This window comes from Schistocerca cancellata, chromosome 4 (genome assembly GCF_023864275.1).
Source record: "Schistocerca cancellata isolate TAMUIC-IGC-003103 chromosome 4, iqSchCanc2.1, whole genome shotgun sequence".
In the NCBI taxonomy this organism is placed as follows: Eukaryota; Metazoa; Arthropoda; class Insecta; order Orthoptera; family Acrididae; genus Schistocerca; species Schistocerca cancellata.
Window position 1 is genome coordinate 556,502,946 of NC_064629.1, and position 19,512 is coordinate 556,522,457.

The following is a 19,512-nucleotide window of genomic DNA, read 5'->3' on the forward strand; positions in this document are numbered from 1 at the left end:
TAAACTTGGTGTGGTTTTGAATCGTCCTTATCTGTAGTATAAGAGAAATCATAATTCTATTTTTCTCAATTTGTAAACCTACTCCCTTTCAAATAAGTACAACGGACGTCATACCGCTCTGTGGTGAACTGCAGACTGTCCAAAGTCTGCAACCGGACCACAGGACTTCTCATCATTCCCATCAAAATTATCAGCACAATCTTTGTCATTGTCATTGTCATTGCTGTTGCTATCTGTTGTATCTACAAACACATCATCTTCTGCAGAAAATGCCGATAATGCTGGATCACCTACATCAAAATCCGATTCTTCCACCATTCACAGTAATTCTTCATGAGTGAAATTAGTCATTTTTCAACATTTAGGACGCTGACATCCCACTTGTTGACAGTACAGGAACCATTCAAGGTAAACCTTTTATGCTCACATTATACGATAAAGGAAATCTCACTGTTCAAAGGAAAATATAAATTTGCAGTCACCTTTATTATGGATATAAAATGGCAATTAACATGTTAAATTATGCTTTGTGCTAAATTCTGTCAGTGGTTACTCCTTTGATTCCTTTGACTCAGTCCATATTTTCCTACTATTTTTCCTTATCTTTCTTTCCCTACTATTGAATTCCAGTCCCCCATCACAGAAAATTTTTTTGTCTTTCTTAACTATCTGCATAATATGTTCTCTCTTCATACATTGTTTCAAGCTCATCGTCTGTGGAATTAGTAGGCATATAAAACTGTACAATCAGAGTGGGTGTTGACTTCATATCTGTCATCGTTACTGTAATACATGCACTATGCTGTTTATAATAGCTTAACTGCTTTTCTATTTTCTTACTCGTTATTAATCCTACACCTGCATTAACTTTATTTGATTTCCTACTTATAATCCTGTTCCTGCCTGACCTGATGTTCTGTTCTTCATGCCATCACATCTCAGCAATTCCCACTATATCTACCTTCAACCTATCCATTCTCCTTTTTAAATTATCTAAACTACCAATCCAATGAAGGGATCTAACACTCCACATTCGGTGCTATAGAATGCCAGTTTTGTTTTTTATGATAATATCCTGATTAGTTCCAGCCTGGACATCTCAATGGGAAACTATTTTACTTTCAGAATATTTTATCCAAGAAGGTCCCATCATCATTAACCCATACAATAGACCTGCATGCTGCCGTAAAAAAATAACCGCTGCAGTTTCCCCATGCTTCCAGCTATTCGCTGATTCAACACTTTAACAGCACAATTCTATATGGCATGCTCCATGTCTGTGTTCTTATCCATGTCTGTAACAGCAAAACTCTGATTTAGCGTATACATGCTGCACAGTCCAGCAAAGAAATTCCATTGTCAACTAAAGGGTAAATTGCCCTATAATATACAATATTCAAAATGTCTGGGCAGGGAGTTTCTTCGACAGCTAGCTATGGAGATACAAGCTACCAACTATCGATTTTCACACATTTAAAAAATTATCCATCTACACATTAAGAAATTTACAGTTACCAGTTTCTGTTGCCAAGATAGTGTGTATGTTATTTACACTATTGTAGTGAGAAATGCCTTTTTAAATCTCAGTAATTGATATTTACTTACGTTCACTTTGAAGCTTTGATCATCTTATTCCAATTACACCAAAAGTTGCAAAATATGTCAGCTCCTTACATTCTCTGCCATAAAATAAGACTGAGGAGTCATTTGCATAGTTAATAATGTGGAAGTTACGGTGTTATGCCAAGTTATTAACATCTGAGAGGAACAGAAAGGAACAAGCATTCATGTGCCTTCGCCATGACAAAATTACACAAACTAAGGTATGAGTTGTTGCTATACCTACTTGATATGGCTCTGTCAGACTTCCCAAAACTGAAAATTTTTCTTGGTGGATGAAGATTTGCTTCAAACGAAGACTTTATTTTCACAGTTGACAACTATTTTCCACCCTGGAAGAAACTCATTTTTGAGATGGGATCAAGGCACTGGAAAATCGGTGGACCAAGTGCACTAATCTACAAGGAGACTACATTGAAAAATAGAAAATGTTTCAGTGATGTAAGTAAGTTTTTTTTATTCCATTATGAGACTTTTTCAAACCACCCTCGTAAATATAATTAAAGTATATATTAAAAATAATGATAATTTAAAAGTGGCCAGTCGTGTGTGTTAGCTAAATCCATCATTGAAAAAGAGTGCCAAAAGATGATTCTATCAAGCAGATATAAGTAATTGTTTAAACAATATTTAACATTTTGTTCTCATTTAATGTAAGTGCTCACGTGACAGAATGCTGGCTTGTTTATTTATGAACAAACTTTTTTATATTTATTATAAATGGTCTGAGGCTGACAATCTTTATAACATTTCTTTATTAAATATTGCTTTTAATATTAGTTTAGAATGGAAAGTGACCAAGTTTACTAAAATCATGTCTATTGAATGTCATAGCTATGTATTTTTTGGGAGGAATGCCTTCAGCCAATGGAGATGTAAGCAGTGGTGGAATGCTACTGGAGTCCTGTGGAGAAAAAAAAAAAACAACCACTATTCAGTGGTACATTCATGGGAGTGATTCAGTGCTATTTTATGTTAAACACTATTCAGTAGTACATTCATGGGAGTGATTCAGTGCTATTTTATGTTAGATATGGAGAAAAGCTGACCTGCCAGAGGTAATGTGTGAAATCCAGTCATGTGGGTGACTGATTCTGGGCAGTGAATGGTTGCTAGAAAACTTTAAAAGTTAAAGTGACTAACTTTCGCAAGGTTTGAATGTGCTCCAGTGCAGAATTTTAACTTTCCCACTTCCATTACAGACAGTATGAGTTACTCATTCTCACTTGTGTTTGGGTGGTAAATCATTGTGCTGAACTCTGATTTATTTTGAGCTGGAGAATATTTTATGTATGGTGTTCAAGGAATGGAATGTTTTTCGCGAATCTTGGATGACTGTGTGGCTCGGGGAGTCTGCTACCATTCCTGCTACGCACTTAATCTAACATTACTGCATTTTAATGTGGTTATTGGTTTGTCTGTATTATAACTGGTAACCTTAGGATCACTTTCCGTCTGATTGATATTACTTTCTTGAATAAACATCATTCAATGGAATTCTCTAGTGCCATCTAGGTCAATTTCAGACAATCATAGAACCCTTTTTTATTAATTATTCTTCTATTTGTTATGTAATATTACTGTTTACTTTATCAATTCAATTCATAATTCTAGCCAATGAACAGAATATTTGACTGCAGGATCACAGCTGCATGTTGTTATTTGCATGAGTTAGCTGCTGGGCATGAAAGTAGATGTGTACAGCTTGAGCCTACATCTTCATCAAGCCTATCCTTTTTAAACAGCCGTGCATAGCCCAATTCCCTAAGATTCAAGAAACAACATGTCAAGTCACACTCTTTTATATCAAGCACTCTTTATTTTGTTTTAATTTGTTTATGTTGTTATGAAACATTCTGTATAATAAAACCATTCCAACAAACAGATATGCAACAACTTCAAGCTGTTCTTTGATGGTACTATTGCCTACAGACAATTTCCACCATTAAATAATTACAAATAAATTCAATATGACAAACACCAATTCCACTTGGTGCAATGAACTGCAAACCTGCCTTAAATCTGGAAAAAATTCAGCAGTGTTTACAACTTTATCAATCTGCCTCTTAACATCACATCAATGACATACATAGGGTAGCATTAACAAGTGATACGAGCAGGAGGAAGTATACAAAATCCGCTGTTGGAAAGTTGATTAAATGATTTTCATGTAATTGGAGAATTCTGGGGTACATTCACAAAACATGTGAAATCCATAGCTCGCATACAAGTTTCCTGAGTGTTTCTCATTTAATGTCTGTACAACCTGCCACCACTTTATACATTATATAAGGAAACTGGAAGGGAAAGTTTAATTGTCACAAAAGGACATAGGCATAATGTTTGTGAATGTTTTAGAGAAAACACCAAGTAGTTCTGTAACAGTATATTTGTTTGTTAACATCTCACAAGATTCCAATTCAGGTGAGTAAAAAAGTAAATTTATATGTTGTTACCGCCACCACCACCACCACCACCACCACCACCACTACAGCTTAAATTTGTTTTTGCAATGGTATATAATAATGCATACATTGATGCACAATAGTAGTTAATAATATATATCTACAGCCACTGTAATATAGTCACTTACTCTTCCCAAAATGCTTTCACCCAAGCTCCTACCAACAATCTCGGATGAGCAGACCATATCTAATGATATCCATTCCAGTGAGATTTTTAAACCCTACAACTGTCCTTCCAGTGAGCAGAAATGGACACAATCTGCTTTTAATTTAAATGAGATTTTAAATACCTTGAAATCAGCCTCAACTTGACTCCTTGTATAAAATTAGGCATTTCCTGTGATACCTGTTACTTCATTTACAAAAATATTTACCTCACTCTTTCCAAAGAAACCCGTTTGTGCTGGTACAGGCTCACACCAATTTCATTAAAGAGCAGCACACATGCATATCAGAGACAAAAGCTGGTAAGTATGAGAGCTTGAAACTTAATTGCTTGAGAACATGTAAATAGTAATGTTATTGGATTAAAAGTATAAGCTGATAAAGGAATACGAGAAAATTCCGTAGTCTATGGACTACTGCGTAGTCAGATGCCTTATCTCTCAGAGTCAATATAACTCCTGTTCTCATTTTTCTAGCGTAAATTAACACTAGGTTACATTTTAAGCACTTACTTCCTGATTTTTCCCCAATGCCTTGTTAATTTTTAATTGACGCCACATGTTACACTACTACAGATAAAAATTCACTTGGATATCATACAGTTATAGTAGTGCACAAGACCAAATGTTATTTATTGGATGAGAGAAAGGCCAGGTTTACAGACCAAGAATACGGCAACAAATAAATATGTCGAATCTATCAGTGTTAAAAAGTGTGGTATTTTCCAAGGTTATTACAAACAGTCTATAAACTGTGAAATGCCCTACATACTAATCCAATAATACTACTAGTCATACATTCAAAAGCAAGGTATATATCAAGTGGTATAACATACATCAAAGAGTGATATTAATATTTATTTTACACATTTATTTTGGTACACTGGTTGGAAATCTATTCACTGGTTATAAAAATATAAACTAAAAATATTCTGTAAAACAGAGAAAGAACAACATTCAGCTTCTGCTAAAGATTCACACTTGCAAATTATTTCATTGCTGGGAGTAAAATAACAAGAATTCCTGTCTGATCTTATCTGTTTTAAAAAGTGGCAACTATACATTGAACAGTCTTAGCACAGTGGACTGCTGAATAAGCAAACTGCATTGTACTATCATGAGAAAATAAAACTGAACATGTAACTTGTTCCAATATTGACAATTATGCAATAAAAATAAGCTAATTACATATACATTGTCAACAATTTAATATCATATTAATCAATAGTAGTTTCATTTTGAATGTTTCCTTTTCTCCTGCAGTTTTGCAGCTTTCTTCTTCATATTTGCTAGTCTTTTGTCAGCAGAAATAACATTTATTTTGGGTACCACAGATGATTTAGATGAAGATCCAGTTGCAGACGCTGTAGTAGTAGTGGCAGCGGCAGCAGCAGCAGCACCACCACCAGAACCAGAACCACCACCACTAATTGTATGAACAGCAGTAGGTGTTGATGTCATTGTAGTAATGGAATTAATATTAGAATCAGAAGTTGTTCCAGATGAAGATTGTGCTGGCATTTGCTTGGAAATACAAGCTGAGGCAGAAGCAGGAGAACCTGAAACAAAAAGTGATCATTTGTGACATAACCATTGAACTTTGTCCTGATATTTCAGATTGGCAAAATAATCACATAGCATCTAATTATTAAGTTCATCAAATTTTACTAGTGATACAAGAACTGTGCAATACATTACACAAAATACAAGACTACTGTTACTGTTAATAAAAACATAAGAAGATAATCAGAAGAAATTAAAACTTAGGCACTGAGAGCCATAAGGGCCTAAACCACACTGCCATTGATTTTAAGATTCTAGCATATACACACGTTCCCAACATCTGTTGATCTCATGACAAACCAGCTTCATCTGTGCTGTAGACCCACATTGTGGAAATGAACACTTATGAAAAGCTGTCTCACCAACTTCTCTGAAACACACTGCTATATGGGCCAAAAGCACAAAATTTCATTGCTGTAGGAATGCTCACTGGCTACACTAGTGTCCATTTTTTCATAAAAGCTGCAAGCTCTTGAAGAATGCTCCAATATAACTTCACTTTCCATGGTTTCAGCATTCAAGTTTGTAAACTGGACGCTGAGGATGCAGAACTTTTACGAGTGTTACTTACCTCAGTACCAAATCAAAAGTTGATGTACATGGTATCAATGAACATGTCAGAAATTTTACAGGGACGAAGTTAACAGGTTTGTGCGAACTGTTGTTTAAAGTATCATAATCTTCACTAGAGTTTGGAAGGCCACTATTTTCTGAAAACCACAGCGGAGGAGGCCACAATTTGCCATTTCCCCCACAGTTTGTAGATGGCTTGCACAATCTAGGGCCCTGATATGTAAATTGAAGACATACCAACCTTGAAACACAAAGACTTAACAAAGCTAATTTCATGCCTGAAGTGGACAGACAGTTTTATCTGAATCTCAAGTCATAGAATGTGACTGATTCGAATGAGGACCATGAAGTTGTGAGTGTGGCGCATTTTGTATCTGTTCTTTAAGTTCCTATTCTGGTTTTACATTAATCGTTAACTTTACAACTTCAAAGACACTATTGTCACCAGCCCACATAAAAATTTTTGTGAATTAATAGTAATAGTAAAGTAGTACTAATAATCGTAGTAATAGTAGTAGTAGTAGTAGTAGTAGTAGTAGTAGTAATAATAATAATAATAATAATAATAATAATAATAATAACAACTCATAAATATAAGATGTTGAGACTTTGTTAAAGTCACGCACATGAGACTGGTGGTTTGCCTACAAATTTGTTTTTCACATACACCCATTTTTCTCATAACTATTTGCTTGTGCTTAGGTCCTTATAGTTCTCAGGTCTTTTTGTTTTCAGAAAAAATTACTGCCTTTCTTTAGAATAATAAGATGAATTTTCACTTTTAATTAGCTTTTTATATATAGTTGCCAGAAACTAAATAAATAATAATTTCACAACTACCAGCTGTAGGATGAATCTGCAGACAGCTCAAATTATACACATAACACACTCCATAAATTTCACTCTAACTGCAACAGATGTTTGATTTATGGCAGTCAGACTTTGACTTTTAATGTGAAACCCATTTCAAAACTGACAGTTGCCTAGTAAGCAATTGAGAAACACATGTTTGGAAGGCTAGCAAACAGGAAACAAACAGATCAGGGAACAGGCTGGAGTAAAAAAAAAATAATTATGATCATAATGGAAATGATCGAGGGAGGAGGATAACATGTACTCATGTACAGAAATGGTAGGTGGACCAACGAAGTTCTTTTCTTGGTTCCAAGAGAGTTGAAAAGACTATGACAACCACCTAGTGGTAGGTAGACAGATGTCACCAGCAAACTTTGAAATATGGATGCATACAAGACAGCTCATAATGCATATGGAAGTTAAAGACTGCCTTTATCCATCCTTGAATGGTAAATGGGGGGTTGATGATGATGATGATGATGATGATGATGATGATGATGATGATGAAAATAAAGGAAATTACCTGGCTGCAAGAAAAGTGGACCAATAAAAATGATTGGACTAAATTAAAAGAATATGGGAGGATACTAAAAAGTAAAACTTGGAAGTTTATTAAGGAACAGGACAGTTCGCTGTTTAAAGGAAGTGAGAAAATGAAAGATGACAATTTGCACACAGCATTTTTTTAACAACCAATTTTGAAAAACAGGAACGGCAATTGGTGCAGATAGCGCAAATGAAAACAGATTGCACTATAAGGTAAGAGCAGTCATAGACATCTAATTATCATAATATCTTTTCACTTTCCTGGATGGAAATCATAAAAATAATTAACTTCATGTACCAGGATGGACTCACCATTGCCACATTCATATCCTGTTTCACTTGCCACCTCCCCCTGCTCCATCTTCCCATCCTCCTCCCTGCCTTGTTCGTCCTGTCACCAACTCTGCTTGACAGAACCTCTCACCCTAACCGTGTAAAGTGCAGGATACAAAGTAGTCAGCTAAGACAATGTAGCCATACATGTGTATATGCTAATCTTGTCAGTGCCAGAGGAGGAAACTGTCCACCACTCAGTAACTTGTTCAGCCATGTTTGTGTGTTTGCTGACCGCTCTATGCATTAACCCTACATTGAGAGGAAACTTTAAATTTTTCCATTATTCTTTTCTGAGTCAGAAACAAATGAATGACATTTACTTATTGCAATATGCACAGAACTGTGGCATTATCTCCATATGAAGACATGCTCGGAAAAAGTGACTAACCCTCAAATGTATAAGCATAAAGATAGAAGTGTTGTGCTCTGTTGCTGGGCAGGAGAACTATCGAAACTGACATTGGTCTCACCCCTAAATATAACATTAGGATATTTAAAGGAGAGACCAATGTCACTTTTGATAGTTCCCGTATTCAGCAATAGGTGGCAACACTTGTCTCTAAGTTTTTACATTGGAAGGTTAGGCAGTTTTTCCACGCATGTCTTCATATGAACCATTTACTGTCGACAACCTGCTGCTGCAACTTCCTGACAGCAAAAATATGTGCCAATTTACTTGATCCATCTGAGTACACCTTATGTCCTGGAGTACAAATCCACTAACCCGTCTCCACACGAAATATTTTATTTTGTAATCTATGTCTTGGAAGAGGGGGACTTTTCCAACACATGGCTAGCAATCGGGGCTACTTTGGTTGCAATCAGCATGGAATCTGAGGTTTCTCTGAACAACCAATTGGGAAGTGTGACACCCATGTGGTATTTAAGGGCCTCACACTTTCCTGAGAAGGCAAATGAGCCAACAGCTACCTCTGTTTCTTTGTCTCAACCAGAATGGTCACTTCCTACGAGAATTTGCTCCATATCCTCTCTATGGAAGTTAAATTTGTTTTCCAGATGTCTATGGAGCACCACTTTACTAAACTTCAGGTGTGTGGGGGGCCTCAGTGCGGGAGGGGGAGTGCGGGAGGGGGAGTGCGGGAGGGGGAGTGCGGGAGGGGGAGTGCGGGAGGGGGAGTGCGGGAGGGGGAGTGCGGGAGGGGGAGTGCGGGAGGGGGAGTGCGGGAGGGGGAGGGTGCCGGGGGTTTGGTGTGGGGGGGTAGGTGCGGGGGGTAGGTGCATGGGGGGCATAAAAGTAGTAGCACAAACTCAAATGTGCATTACAGTAACTTAGATATACTTCCTTTCACTGTCAATGATCTCCTCAATACGGCCATTATCAAACAAAATACTTTTCAGAATTTCCTACAATCACATACCTGGTCTCTGTCTTGACTGAGCTTTGAATGTTAGTGACTGGCACAATGCAATACATTCATAGCAGTACCTCACAGTGTGCCACCAGAATTCACTGTCATGCAATAGGATCAGTGGTTTCACGCAAATAAGCATCGGTACTTAAAAAATAAAATAAAAATTAATAAAATTCTTCAGGTTCCTAGTTAACAACAATGGAGCTCATCCCAGTCAAGAGAAAAATAAGAGCAGTCATAGATTTTGCAACTTCTGAACACTTCATGATGTGAAAATGGTTTCATGGAATATACTCATGTTACTAGCAATTCATAAAGGACTTCTGTACAAACATCCATCCCTTGCCAAATCCACTGTAGAGGCTAAATTTTCCTGAAATGAGGTGAAAGAAAAATCTTTCCTTGCCCTTAAGGAGGTGCTAACATCTCCAACCCTTGCACTTCACGATGAGAATGTTGAGACAGAACACCACACTGACTAACAGTTTGGGATAGGTGCAGTTCCAGTGCAAATTCAGTAAGGTGCTGAAACGACGGTAGGTTGAGCTTCCAGAGTACTCTTGAGGCCCGAGATGACCTACTCTACAACCAAGGAAGAAGGCCTTGCAGTCATTTGGGCCATCAACATGTTCTGGTTGTATTTATTTGGCATGCCATTCACTGTTATGGAGGACCACTATTCTCTATGTAAACTGATTAGAGTGAAGAATCAGTCAGGTTTACTGGAGAAATGGGCACTGACACTTCTTGAGTAAGATGTCACAGTGCAATAGAAAAATGAATGCAGTCACTAGGATGCAGACTGTCTTTCAAGGAATTCTTTGACAGAAAACAGCAGTGTGAATGAAATCTCAGTAATCATTCCATTGTATGGCATTGCTGCTGAATTGAGAGAAAGTCCAGCATTGCTAAGAACCAAAGAAGCCTTGGAGGAGGAGGAGGAGGAGGAGGAGGAGGAGGAGGAGCCAACAAAAGGAGAATTCCAGTTAATAAACAGAACACGGTAAAGAGAATCTGTGATAAAATAGGGGTGGAAATGGTTGTTTATCATCCTAGTTAATCTACAGCCAGTTATCATGAAGTTTCTCCATTATGCTCCAACACCTGGTAACCTACAATTCGGGAAAACTCTAGACAGTATCAGACTGAGGTATCACTGGCCAGGTTTCTACCAATCTGTTACACACTATACGAACCACTGTAAGTAATGCGAGTGACGGAAGCTTGTACCGCAATTACCTCCGGGGGATCTGGTTCCAATTCCACCTGCAGTAGTGCAAAAATGGCTCTGAGCATTATGGGACTCAACTTCTGTGGTCATTAGTCCCCTAGAACTTAGAACTAGTTAAACCGAACTAACCTAAGGACATCACACACATCCATGCCCGAGGCAGGATTCGAACCTGCGACCGTAGCGGTCTCGCGGTTCCAGACTGCAGCACCTAGAACCGCACGGCCACTTCAGCTGGCGCAGTAGTGCAATTCCAGAAAATCAGAATCTACATCTTGGGGAGGTTTCCAAAGTTGACAATAAGGAATACATGGGTAAACTACCTCCCCTGTCCACTGCCATCAAAGCTGTGCGGACTACCGAAGCTCTGGAAATTGCAAGGTTACTATTTTACTGGTACAGAATTGTATCAGAGGTAATTTCACACTGCAACACCACCAACAGGGTGGCAGTCACCCACCGCCCACTGACAAATGGCCTTACAGAATGCCTTAATAAGACTTCAGCATATATGCTCTTGTTGTACATTGACATCAAACAGAGAGACTGAGCAGCAATACTGCCCATTGTGACATTTGTACATAACACAGTGAAGGAAGACACTACACGCTTAACAACATTCTTTGTGCCACAATGTCCTGAGGACAAAATAAGAGATATACTGTTGCAGGTTCAATCCAGTAAAGACCAAGAGTGCTATAATGCCAAACATCTGTCAGTGGGATACTGCCCAGAAGACTTTGTATGGCATAAAAGCTTGTGTACAAAATGGGGCATGCAGAAATGTTACAAAAGCCCAACTTTGGGCCAAACCATATCCTTCATCACTCATTGGATGTCTCATATGAAGTTGAGGATTATGACATTTTACTGAGAAGACGAAAGTGCAGAGACATTGTCAATGACTCCATATGAAGCTCTTTCCTGAGATGTGGATTGCTGATACCAGCTTTTCGTTCACTTTCCTTGAACACCCACTCAACAATCATGAAGCTTCACAGGAATGGCTAGATTCAATGCTCATCATAGTGAAGAAGATGTGACAGTACTGGAATGTGAGCCCCCACCAGAGCTGGAAACAGAGGGTCACTGACAAGCTCTAGATCCAAGGTGCTGTTATCTCCAACAGCAGGATGATGTTTCTTCAGGAAAGGGAGCAATGTTGTAAGCTCTGCTGCAACCGATATGCCACTACTGTTAGTGTCACTGGCTGGAGTTCTGAGGGTCACCAGTTCAAACCTGACATCCAACAATTATTTGTTATTTAGTATTTATCATTTTTGGAAATTTCTTGAAATTTCTTATGTTTGGAAAGTTAGCACATTATGGAATACGTTATGTTTATACAAACAGCAGCACTCTCTGTCCAGGAATTCAATTCTGCTCTGTCTGTAGGTTGGCGTATGTAATAAATATGCCTTCAGTATTAAGTGTTATACTTCACTGATGACCCTGCTATTAGATTTAAACTTGAATGTGGTTATGACGTGACAATATTAGCAGAACAATGGAGCACTACCACGTATATTATATTGTATAAGCCCATGTTTTTTATGTTGCTGGCTCTGCTGAACAATTCATCCACTTAGCCCTTCTGGGAGCGTGTCCTTAACTTGGAATGGCTGGCTGATTCCATGATGATAAAGTAGGAATTCCATCCGTCTGTCAACTCTACTGCACACAGATTAGCTGACATATAGTACATATTGCGTTCTAATGCTGCAGAAAAAGCATGCACAATAATGTCAGTCATCTTAAGTATATTAGTTGTTACTGTCACTATGAACTGTTGACACACTCAAGTGCACCAATATTTCTGTCATAGTGGCTGAAGTCTTGTCCTTCCTTCATCACACTATCACAGTTATATTCCAATGATTCTATGAATGATCCCACATTCTCAGGGAAGTCCAAGTCTTACTAAGAGGCACAGCCATACCATTTCTTCCCTCATCTGCTCATTCACTGGACATGTACAGGATACAGGGTACAGGGTATACCCATACGGCAGCACACCTATTAGTATGCTCAGGCAGTCACTAATAACAAAGCAGAGCCTCACACTTAGGTGCTGTTGTAAAAGACACACCGAGAACAGTGTCTGCCTCTGAGTCAATGGCATTTAGTTTTTATAGGTGCTCTTACTAGCCCCTAAAGATATGACAACTTTTTTGCTTCCAGTAAAGTGTGTGTGAATTCATCTAACAAATTACACATACTTCACATTATTTTACATTTGTACTTTTTAAAATATTTTGATTTTCAGGAACATGAACATATTTACCACAATTGTGACATCTTAAAATTACCTCCAAAGGTTTTGATCCCTTGAGGAAATGAAGATACCAGACTAGGCTTTCCTCCTGCACCAACATATGTCTGCTTACTGGAATGATGGGCCGCCTGAATACTTGTTGCTAATCCAGCCATTCCCACAACGCCTTGAGAGCCAATTTTGCTGTTTGCTTGATTAATTGGCATCTGGAAAGGCTGTAAAGTGATATAAATTAGAACTGTTTCTAAGGGATACCATTATGCTTACTCATCTGTAGGGCAACTTCAGTTAAACTAGTATTAAATAATATTTCTGTCACATTAACAATTACGTTCATTGCACACCAGTGTAAGAAATCACAAGGAAGAGCAAACTATATGGACTACCTTGGCCCAGCAAGGTGCAAGATCTGTTGAATCCACCCACCCAGCACCTACTTCAGTCCTATTACTTGGTTATCCTACCCCATCAGATGCCAGATCACCTGTGAAAGGAGCCATGTCATATACCAACTTTGCTGCGAACACTGCAACATTTTTTATGTCTGTATGAGCACCAACCAGCTGTCTACAAGGATGAATGGCCACCACTAAACTGTTGCCAAGCACAAAGTTGACTGCCTGGTGGCACAACATGCTCAATTTTAAAGGTTCCTTCACAACTCAGGCCATCTGGGTCCTTCCATCCACCACCAGCATCCCTGAGCTATACAGATTCCTCCCCCCCCCCCCCCCCCTTTAATAGTCCTGGCCTCAACCTTTGGTAACCTACTGTCTCTGCACCCTCCATGCGACAGTTTACCCTTCCTACATCCTGTCACCCCCCTCAATTCACATCCCCAAGTCACCTAAAGTGCGCACCGCTCCACACTGGCTCTAACAACTGTGCATCACATGCACAGCCCGCATACTTGCCACCTTCGCTTCTGCATTCCTAATCGGCAAACCAGCCACCTCACTCCGAGCCATTAACCACCCACCCACAATCCCTATCCCTGCCTCCCACCCCCCTTTCCCTCCACATACCCCACCCAGCTGGTATTAAGCAGGGGCTTAGGCTCGCTCGCTCGCTCCCTCTCTCGCTCTCTCTCTCACTCTCACGTGTGTGTGTGTGTGTGTGTGTGTGTGTGTGTGTGTGTTTTTTTTTTTTTTTTTTTTTTTTTTGTGGTTTTAGGGCGCACAACTTCAATGGTCATTAGCGCCCTGACTACTCTAAAAATGCACCGCGAGCCACAAGTTGACAACAACAACTAAAAGGAAAAACACAATAAAAGACAGACTGACAGGCATAGGATTAAAAAACTTCATCAAATGTCCTTAGCAAGGTGTGTCAAATTGATAAAACAAAGAACACGAGCAGCTGCTCGTGGGTCATCCGCTAAAACGGCATCGAAAGTAATAGGCAGGTTAAGATCGAGGCGCAGTTGGTTAAGATCGGGACAGGACATTAAAATGTGCCTAACCGTCAGCAAGTGCCCACATGGGCAGAACGGCGCCGGCGCAGCCGTCAGCAGATGGCGATGGCTGAACCGGCAGTGTCCAATCCTTAACCTTGCTAAAACGACCTCCTCCCGCCGAGAAGGGCGTGAGGAGGACGTCCAAGCCACGGGAAGAGGTTTTAAGGCCCGAAGCTTGTTGTCGGTAAGTGCAGCCCAATCGGCATGCCACAGCGACACAACGCGCCGACAAATGACCCTGCTAAGATCGGACGAAGGGACACAACAAGAAGCTGTCCGAGGCTGGAGGACCGCAGCCTTGGCCGCGGCATCTGCAGCTTCGTTCCCAGGGATACCGACATGGCCGGGAACCCACATAAAGCTAACCGGCGGACCGACGTCCACCAGCCGCTGAAGAGAGCGTTGGATCCGGTGTACGAAAGGGTGAACCGGGTACGGATCACTGAGGCTCTGGATGGCGCTCAGGGAATCTGAGCAGATGACATAAGCAGAATGTCGGTGGCGGCAGATGTAAAGAACAGCCTGGTAGAGGGCAAAGAGCTCAGCTGTGAAGACCGAACAATGGTCATGGAGCCGGTATTGGAAACTTTGTGCCCCGACTATAAAGGAACACCCAACCCCGTCATTGGTCTTAGAGCCATCTGTATAAATGAAAGTCATGGTGATGAACTTCGAACGAAGTTCCAAAAAACGGGAGTGGTAGACCGAACTGGGGGTGACCTCTTTTGGGAGCGAGCTGAGGTCAAGGTGAACACGGACCTGAGCCTGGAGCCAAGGTGGCGTGTGGCCCTCGCCCACTCGAAAGGTTGCAGGGAGTGAAAAATGAAGGTGTTGAAGGAGGCGACGAAAGCGAACTCCAGGGGGTAGCAGGGCAGAGACATACAACCCGTATTGACGGTCGAGAGAGTCGTCAAAAAAGGAACGATAAGACGGATGGTCGGGCATTGACAGTAGCCGACAGGCATACCGACAAAGCAGTATATCGCGCCGGTAAGTGAGCGGCAATTCGCCAGCGTCAGCATGAAGACTCTCTACGGGACTGGTATAAAATGCTCCGATCGCAAGTCGTAAACCCCGATGTTGTATGGAGTTGAGGCGGCGTAAGATGGATGGCCGTGCAGAGGAGTATACAAAGCTCCCATAATCCAGCTTGGAGCGGACGATCGACCGATATAGACGAAGTAGGACGGTTCGATCCGCTCCCCACGACATACCACTGAGAACACGGAGGACATTTAAAGAACGGGTACAACGGGCGGCCAAATATGACACATGTGGAGACCAGCTAAGTTTCCTGTCAAAGGTAAGGCCTAAAAATTTGGTTGTCTCCACGATTGGGAGAGCAACGGGACCAAGTCGTAAGGACGGTGGGAGAAACTCTTTGTAGCGCCAGAAGTTAATACAGACCGTCTTCTCGGCAGAAAAACGGAAGCCATTGGCGACACTCCAGGAGTAAAGACGGTCAAGAGAACGCTGAAGACAGCGCTCCAGGACACGTGTACGCTGCGCGCTGCAATAGATGGTAAAATCGTCCACAAAAAGGGAGCCTGATACATCAGCTGGGAGGCAATCCATTATTGGATTGATCGCGATGGCGAACAGAGCGACGCTCAAAACTGAGCCCTGTGGCACCCCATTCTCCTGGCGAAAGGTGTCGGACAGGACAGAACCCACACGTACCCTGAACTGTCGATCCATTAAAAAGGAACAAATAAAAAGAGGGAGGCGACCGCGAAGGCCCCATGTATGCATGGTGCGGAGAATGCCCGCCCTCCAACAGGTGTCGTAAGCCTTCTCCAAATCAAAGAACACAGCCGCGGTCGGGCGCTTCCGCAAGAAGTTATTCATAATGAAGGTCGACAAGGTAACCAGATGGTCAACAGCAGAGCGGCGCCTACGAAATCCACATTGTACATTTGTAAGTAGGCGTCGAGACTCAAGCAGCCAAACCAATCGAGAGTTAACCATTCGCTCCATCACTTTACAGACACAGCTGGTAAGTGAGATAGGTCGATAACTGGAAGGCAAGTGCTTGTCCTTCCCCGGCTTAGGAATCGGGACAACAATAGACTCGCACCAGCATGCGGGAACATGTCCCTCAATCCAGATGCGATTGTATGTACGAAGAAGAAAACCTTTACCCGCAGGAGAAAGGTTCTTCAGCATCTGAATATGAATAGAATCAGGCCCTGGAGCGGAGGACCGTGATCGGCCAAGTGCGGTTTCGAGTTCCCGCATGGTGAATGGGGCATTATAACTTTCACAATTCGAGGAGCAAAAGTCAGGGGGCCTAGCCTCCTCTGCCTGTTTGCGGGGGAGGAAGGCAGGGTGGTAATGAGCGGAGCTCGAAACCTCGGCGAAAAAGCGGCCGAAGGCATTGGAGACAGCCTCAGGGGCCACAAGGACTTCATTCGCGACCTTCAAGCCAGAAACTGGGGAGTGGACCTTAGTGCCAGATAGCCGGCGCAGGCTACCCCAGACAACAGAAGAAGGAGTAAAACTGTTGAAGGTGCTTGTGAAAGCAGCCCAGCTGGCTTTCTTGCTTTCGTTAATAATACGACGACACTGAGCACGTAATCGTTTATAATTAATACAATTCGCCACTGTAGGGTGGCGTTTAAAGGTGCGTAAAGCACGTCGACGAGCACGTAAAGCGTCTCTACATGCTGCAGTCCACCAGGGGACCGGTACACGACGTGGAGAAGAAGTAGGGTGAGGGATGGAATATTCAGCAGCAGCGAGAATGACTTCCGTGAGGTGTGCGACCTGACGATCGCAGCTTGTGAAGGTTTGGTCCTGAAAGGTCGCCCTGGAAGAAAAGAGCCCCCAGTCTGCCTTGGAGATGGTCCAACTAGAGGAGCACGGAGAGGGAGTATGCTGCAGGAGATGGATAACACACGGGAAGTGGTCGCTCGAATATGTATCAGCAAGTGCATACCACTCAAACCGGCGTGCAAGTTGGGGAGTACAGATAGAGAGGTCTAAATGGGAATAGGTATGAGATGTGTCCGAAAGAAAAGTAGGGGCGCCAGTATTAAGGCAGACAAGATTGAGCTGGTTGAAAAGGTCTGCTAACAAGGAGCCCCTCGGGCAGGAGGCTGGAGAACCCCAAAGGGGATGGTGGGCATTGAAGTCTCCAGTTAACAAAAACGGTGCAGGTAGCTGAGCAATAAGTTGCATCATGTCTGCCCGGGTAACGGCAGATGACGATGGAGTGTAAACGGTACAAAAGGAAAACGTAAAAGTGGGGAGAGTAATGCGGATGGCAACTGCCTGCAGGCCGGTGTGCAACGTGATGGGATCGTAGTAAATATCATCCCGGACCAGCAACATAACCCCTCCATGAGCTGGGATACCTACCATAGGGGGTAGGTCAAAACGCACAGAGGTGTAGTGTGCCAAGGCAATGTGATCGCATGGGCGTAGCTTCGTTTCCTGGAGGGCTACGACGAGCGGACGATGCAAGCGGAGCAGCAACTTCAAGTCCTCTCGGTTGGAGCGAATGCTGCGAATATTCCAGTGAATAAGTGCCATCGTAAGAAAAGGAAGATGAGAGAAGGGGTCACCTCGAAGGCCGCTTAGGGCCTGGCTTCGAGCGAGCACTGCCGCCGCTATCAGTAGGCGGACAGTCATCGTCCATGGGGTCTATAGGGTCATCGGCCATCTCGGGAGGATGGCCGGGAGGGGGAGCTTCCTCCGCCGGTGAACGGCCAGATGTACGGCTACCGGCGGTGCGGCCAGGCGAAACGGATGACGGCCTGGGGCGGCAACCGCTGGGTGGCGCAGGAGAAGAGATGCGCCGTGGCGGGGAAGGAGAACTGTGCTTCCTATGCGCCTTTTTGGAAGGACGTTTGGTGGAAGTACCGGTCGAAGGCTGGGAGGTCGAGGGACGGAGGAAGTCTGCACGGGATGGTTCCTTCTTGAAGGACCGTGCATCTGACTTCGGTGTCTTCGACTTAGCAGAAGCTGAGGAAGTGGCTGGTGTCTGTGGTGTGATGGGAGGAAGAGGAGACGTCGACCGCGCGATCTTAGCACTGGCCGAACGGACGACCGTGGTGCTGAAGGTCAGATCGCATGTCTGGGTTGCGACCTCCCGGGTAGTCCGAGGAGAGGCGAGGACAGTACTATATTTCCCCGCTGGGAGCAGCGTGGGCTTCCTACTAGCCAATAGCTTGCGAGCAGCCGAGGTTGACACTTTCTCTTTGACACGAATTTCTTGGATGCAACGTTCGTCCTTATAGACAGGACAGTCGCGGGAGGATGCGGCATGGTCACCCTGACAGTTCACACAATGAGGAGACGGAGGTGGACAGTCACCCTCATGGGCATCCCTGCCACAAGTGACACATTTAGCCGCATTGGAACAAGACTGTCGAGTGTGATTGAAACGCTGACACTGGTAGCAGCGCGTAGGTGTCGGGACATAGGGGCGAACAGAAATAACCTCGTAGCCCGCCTTGATGCGCGATGGCAGCTTAACACTATCGAAGGTCAAGAAGAGTGTCCGGGTCGGTACAAGGTCGTTGTTGACCTTTTTCATGACCCGATGGACAGCCGTCACGCCCTGCTCAGCGAGGAAAGATTGAAGCTCCTCGTCAGTCAATCCGTCGAGGGAGCTAGTATACACTACACCACGAGACGAATTCAAAGTTCGGTGGGCCTCCACCCGGACAGGGAACGTGTACAGGAGGGTGGCCCGAAGCAGTTTTTGTGCCTGAAAGGCATTCTCAGTTTCTAGTAATAAGGTGCCGTTACGCAACCTGGTACAAGATTTGACAGATCCGGCTATGGCATCAACGCCCTTCTGAATAACAAAAGGGTTGACAGAGGAAAAATCCTTTCCGTCCTCAGTGCGAGAAACTACGAGGAACTGTGGGGCAGGCGGTAGTACTTTTGTCACTGTTGGCTGGTCACGTTTCCGTTTTTGGGTCGAAGTCGAAAGCGATGGAGTAGAATCCATTGCGGAGGAATCCCCCATGATTGCCAGCGTCTCCGATGGCGCGCTCCTTCCTTGTGGGGACCCTCTCAGAGGGCACTCCCGCCTTAGGTGAATGT

At 42.8% G+C, this 19,512-nt stretch overlaps 1 protein-coding gene across 2 annotated transcripts in view; it reads right to left on the reverse strand.

Moving 5' to 3' along the window:
- Positions 1–3,770: 3,770 nt before the first annotated feature.
- LOC126183453 (integrator complex subunit 12-like) overlaps positions 3,771–19,512 on the reverse strand; it is a 91,919-nt gene continuing 76,177 nt past the window's right edge. For both annotated transcript variants that reach the window (XM_049925449.1, XM_049925448.1), the window contains exons 6-7: positions 13,036–13,216; positions 3,771–5,808 (exon numbers count right to left, since the gene is read on the reverse strand). In XM_049925449.1, coding sequence (XP_049781406.1) covers positions 5,483–5,808; positions 13,036–13,216 — 507 coding nt within the window. In that variant the 3' untranslated portion in view covers positions 3,771–5,482. The remainder of the gene's footprint in view (positions 5,809–13,035; positions 13,217–19,512) is intronic.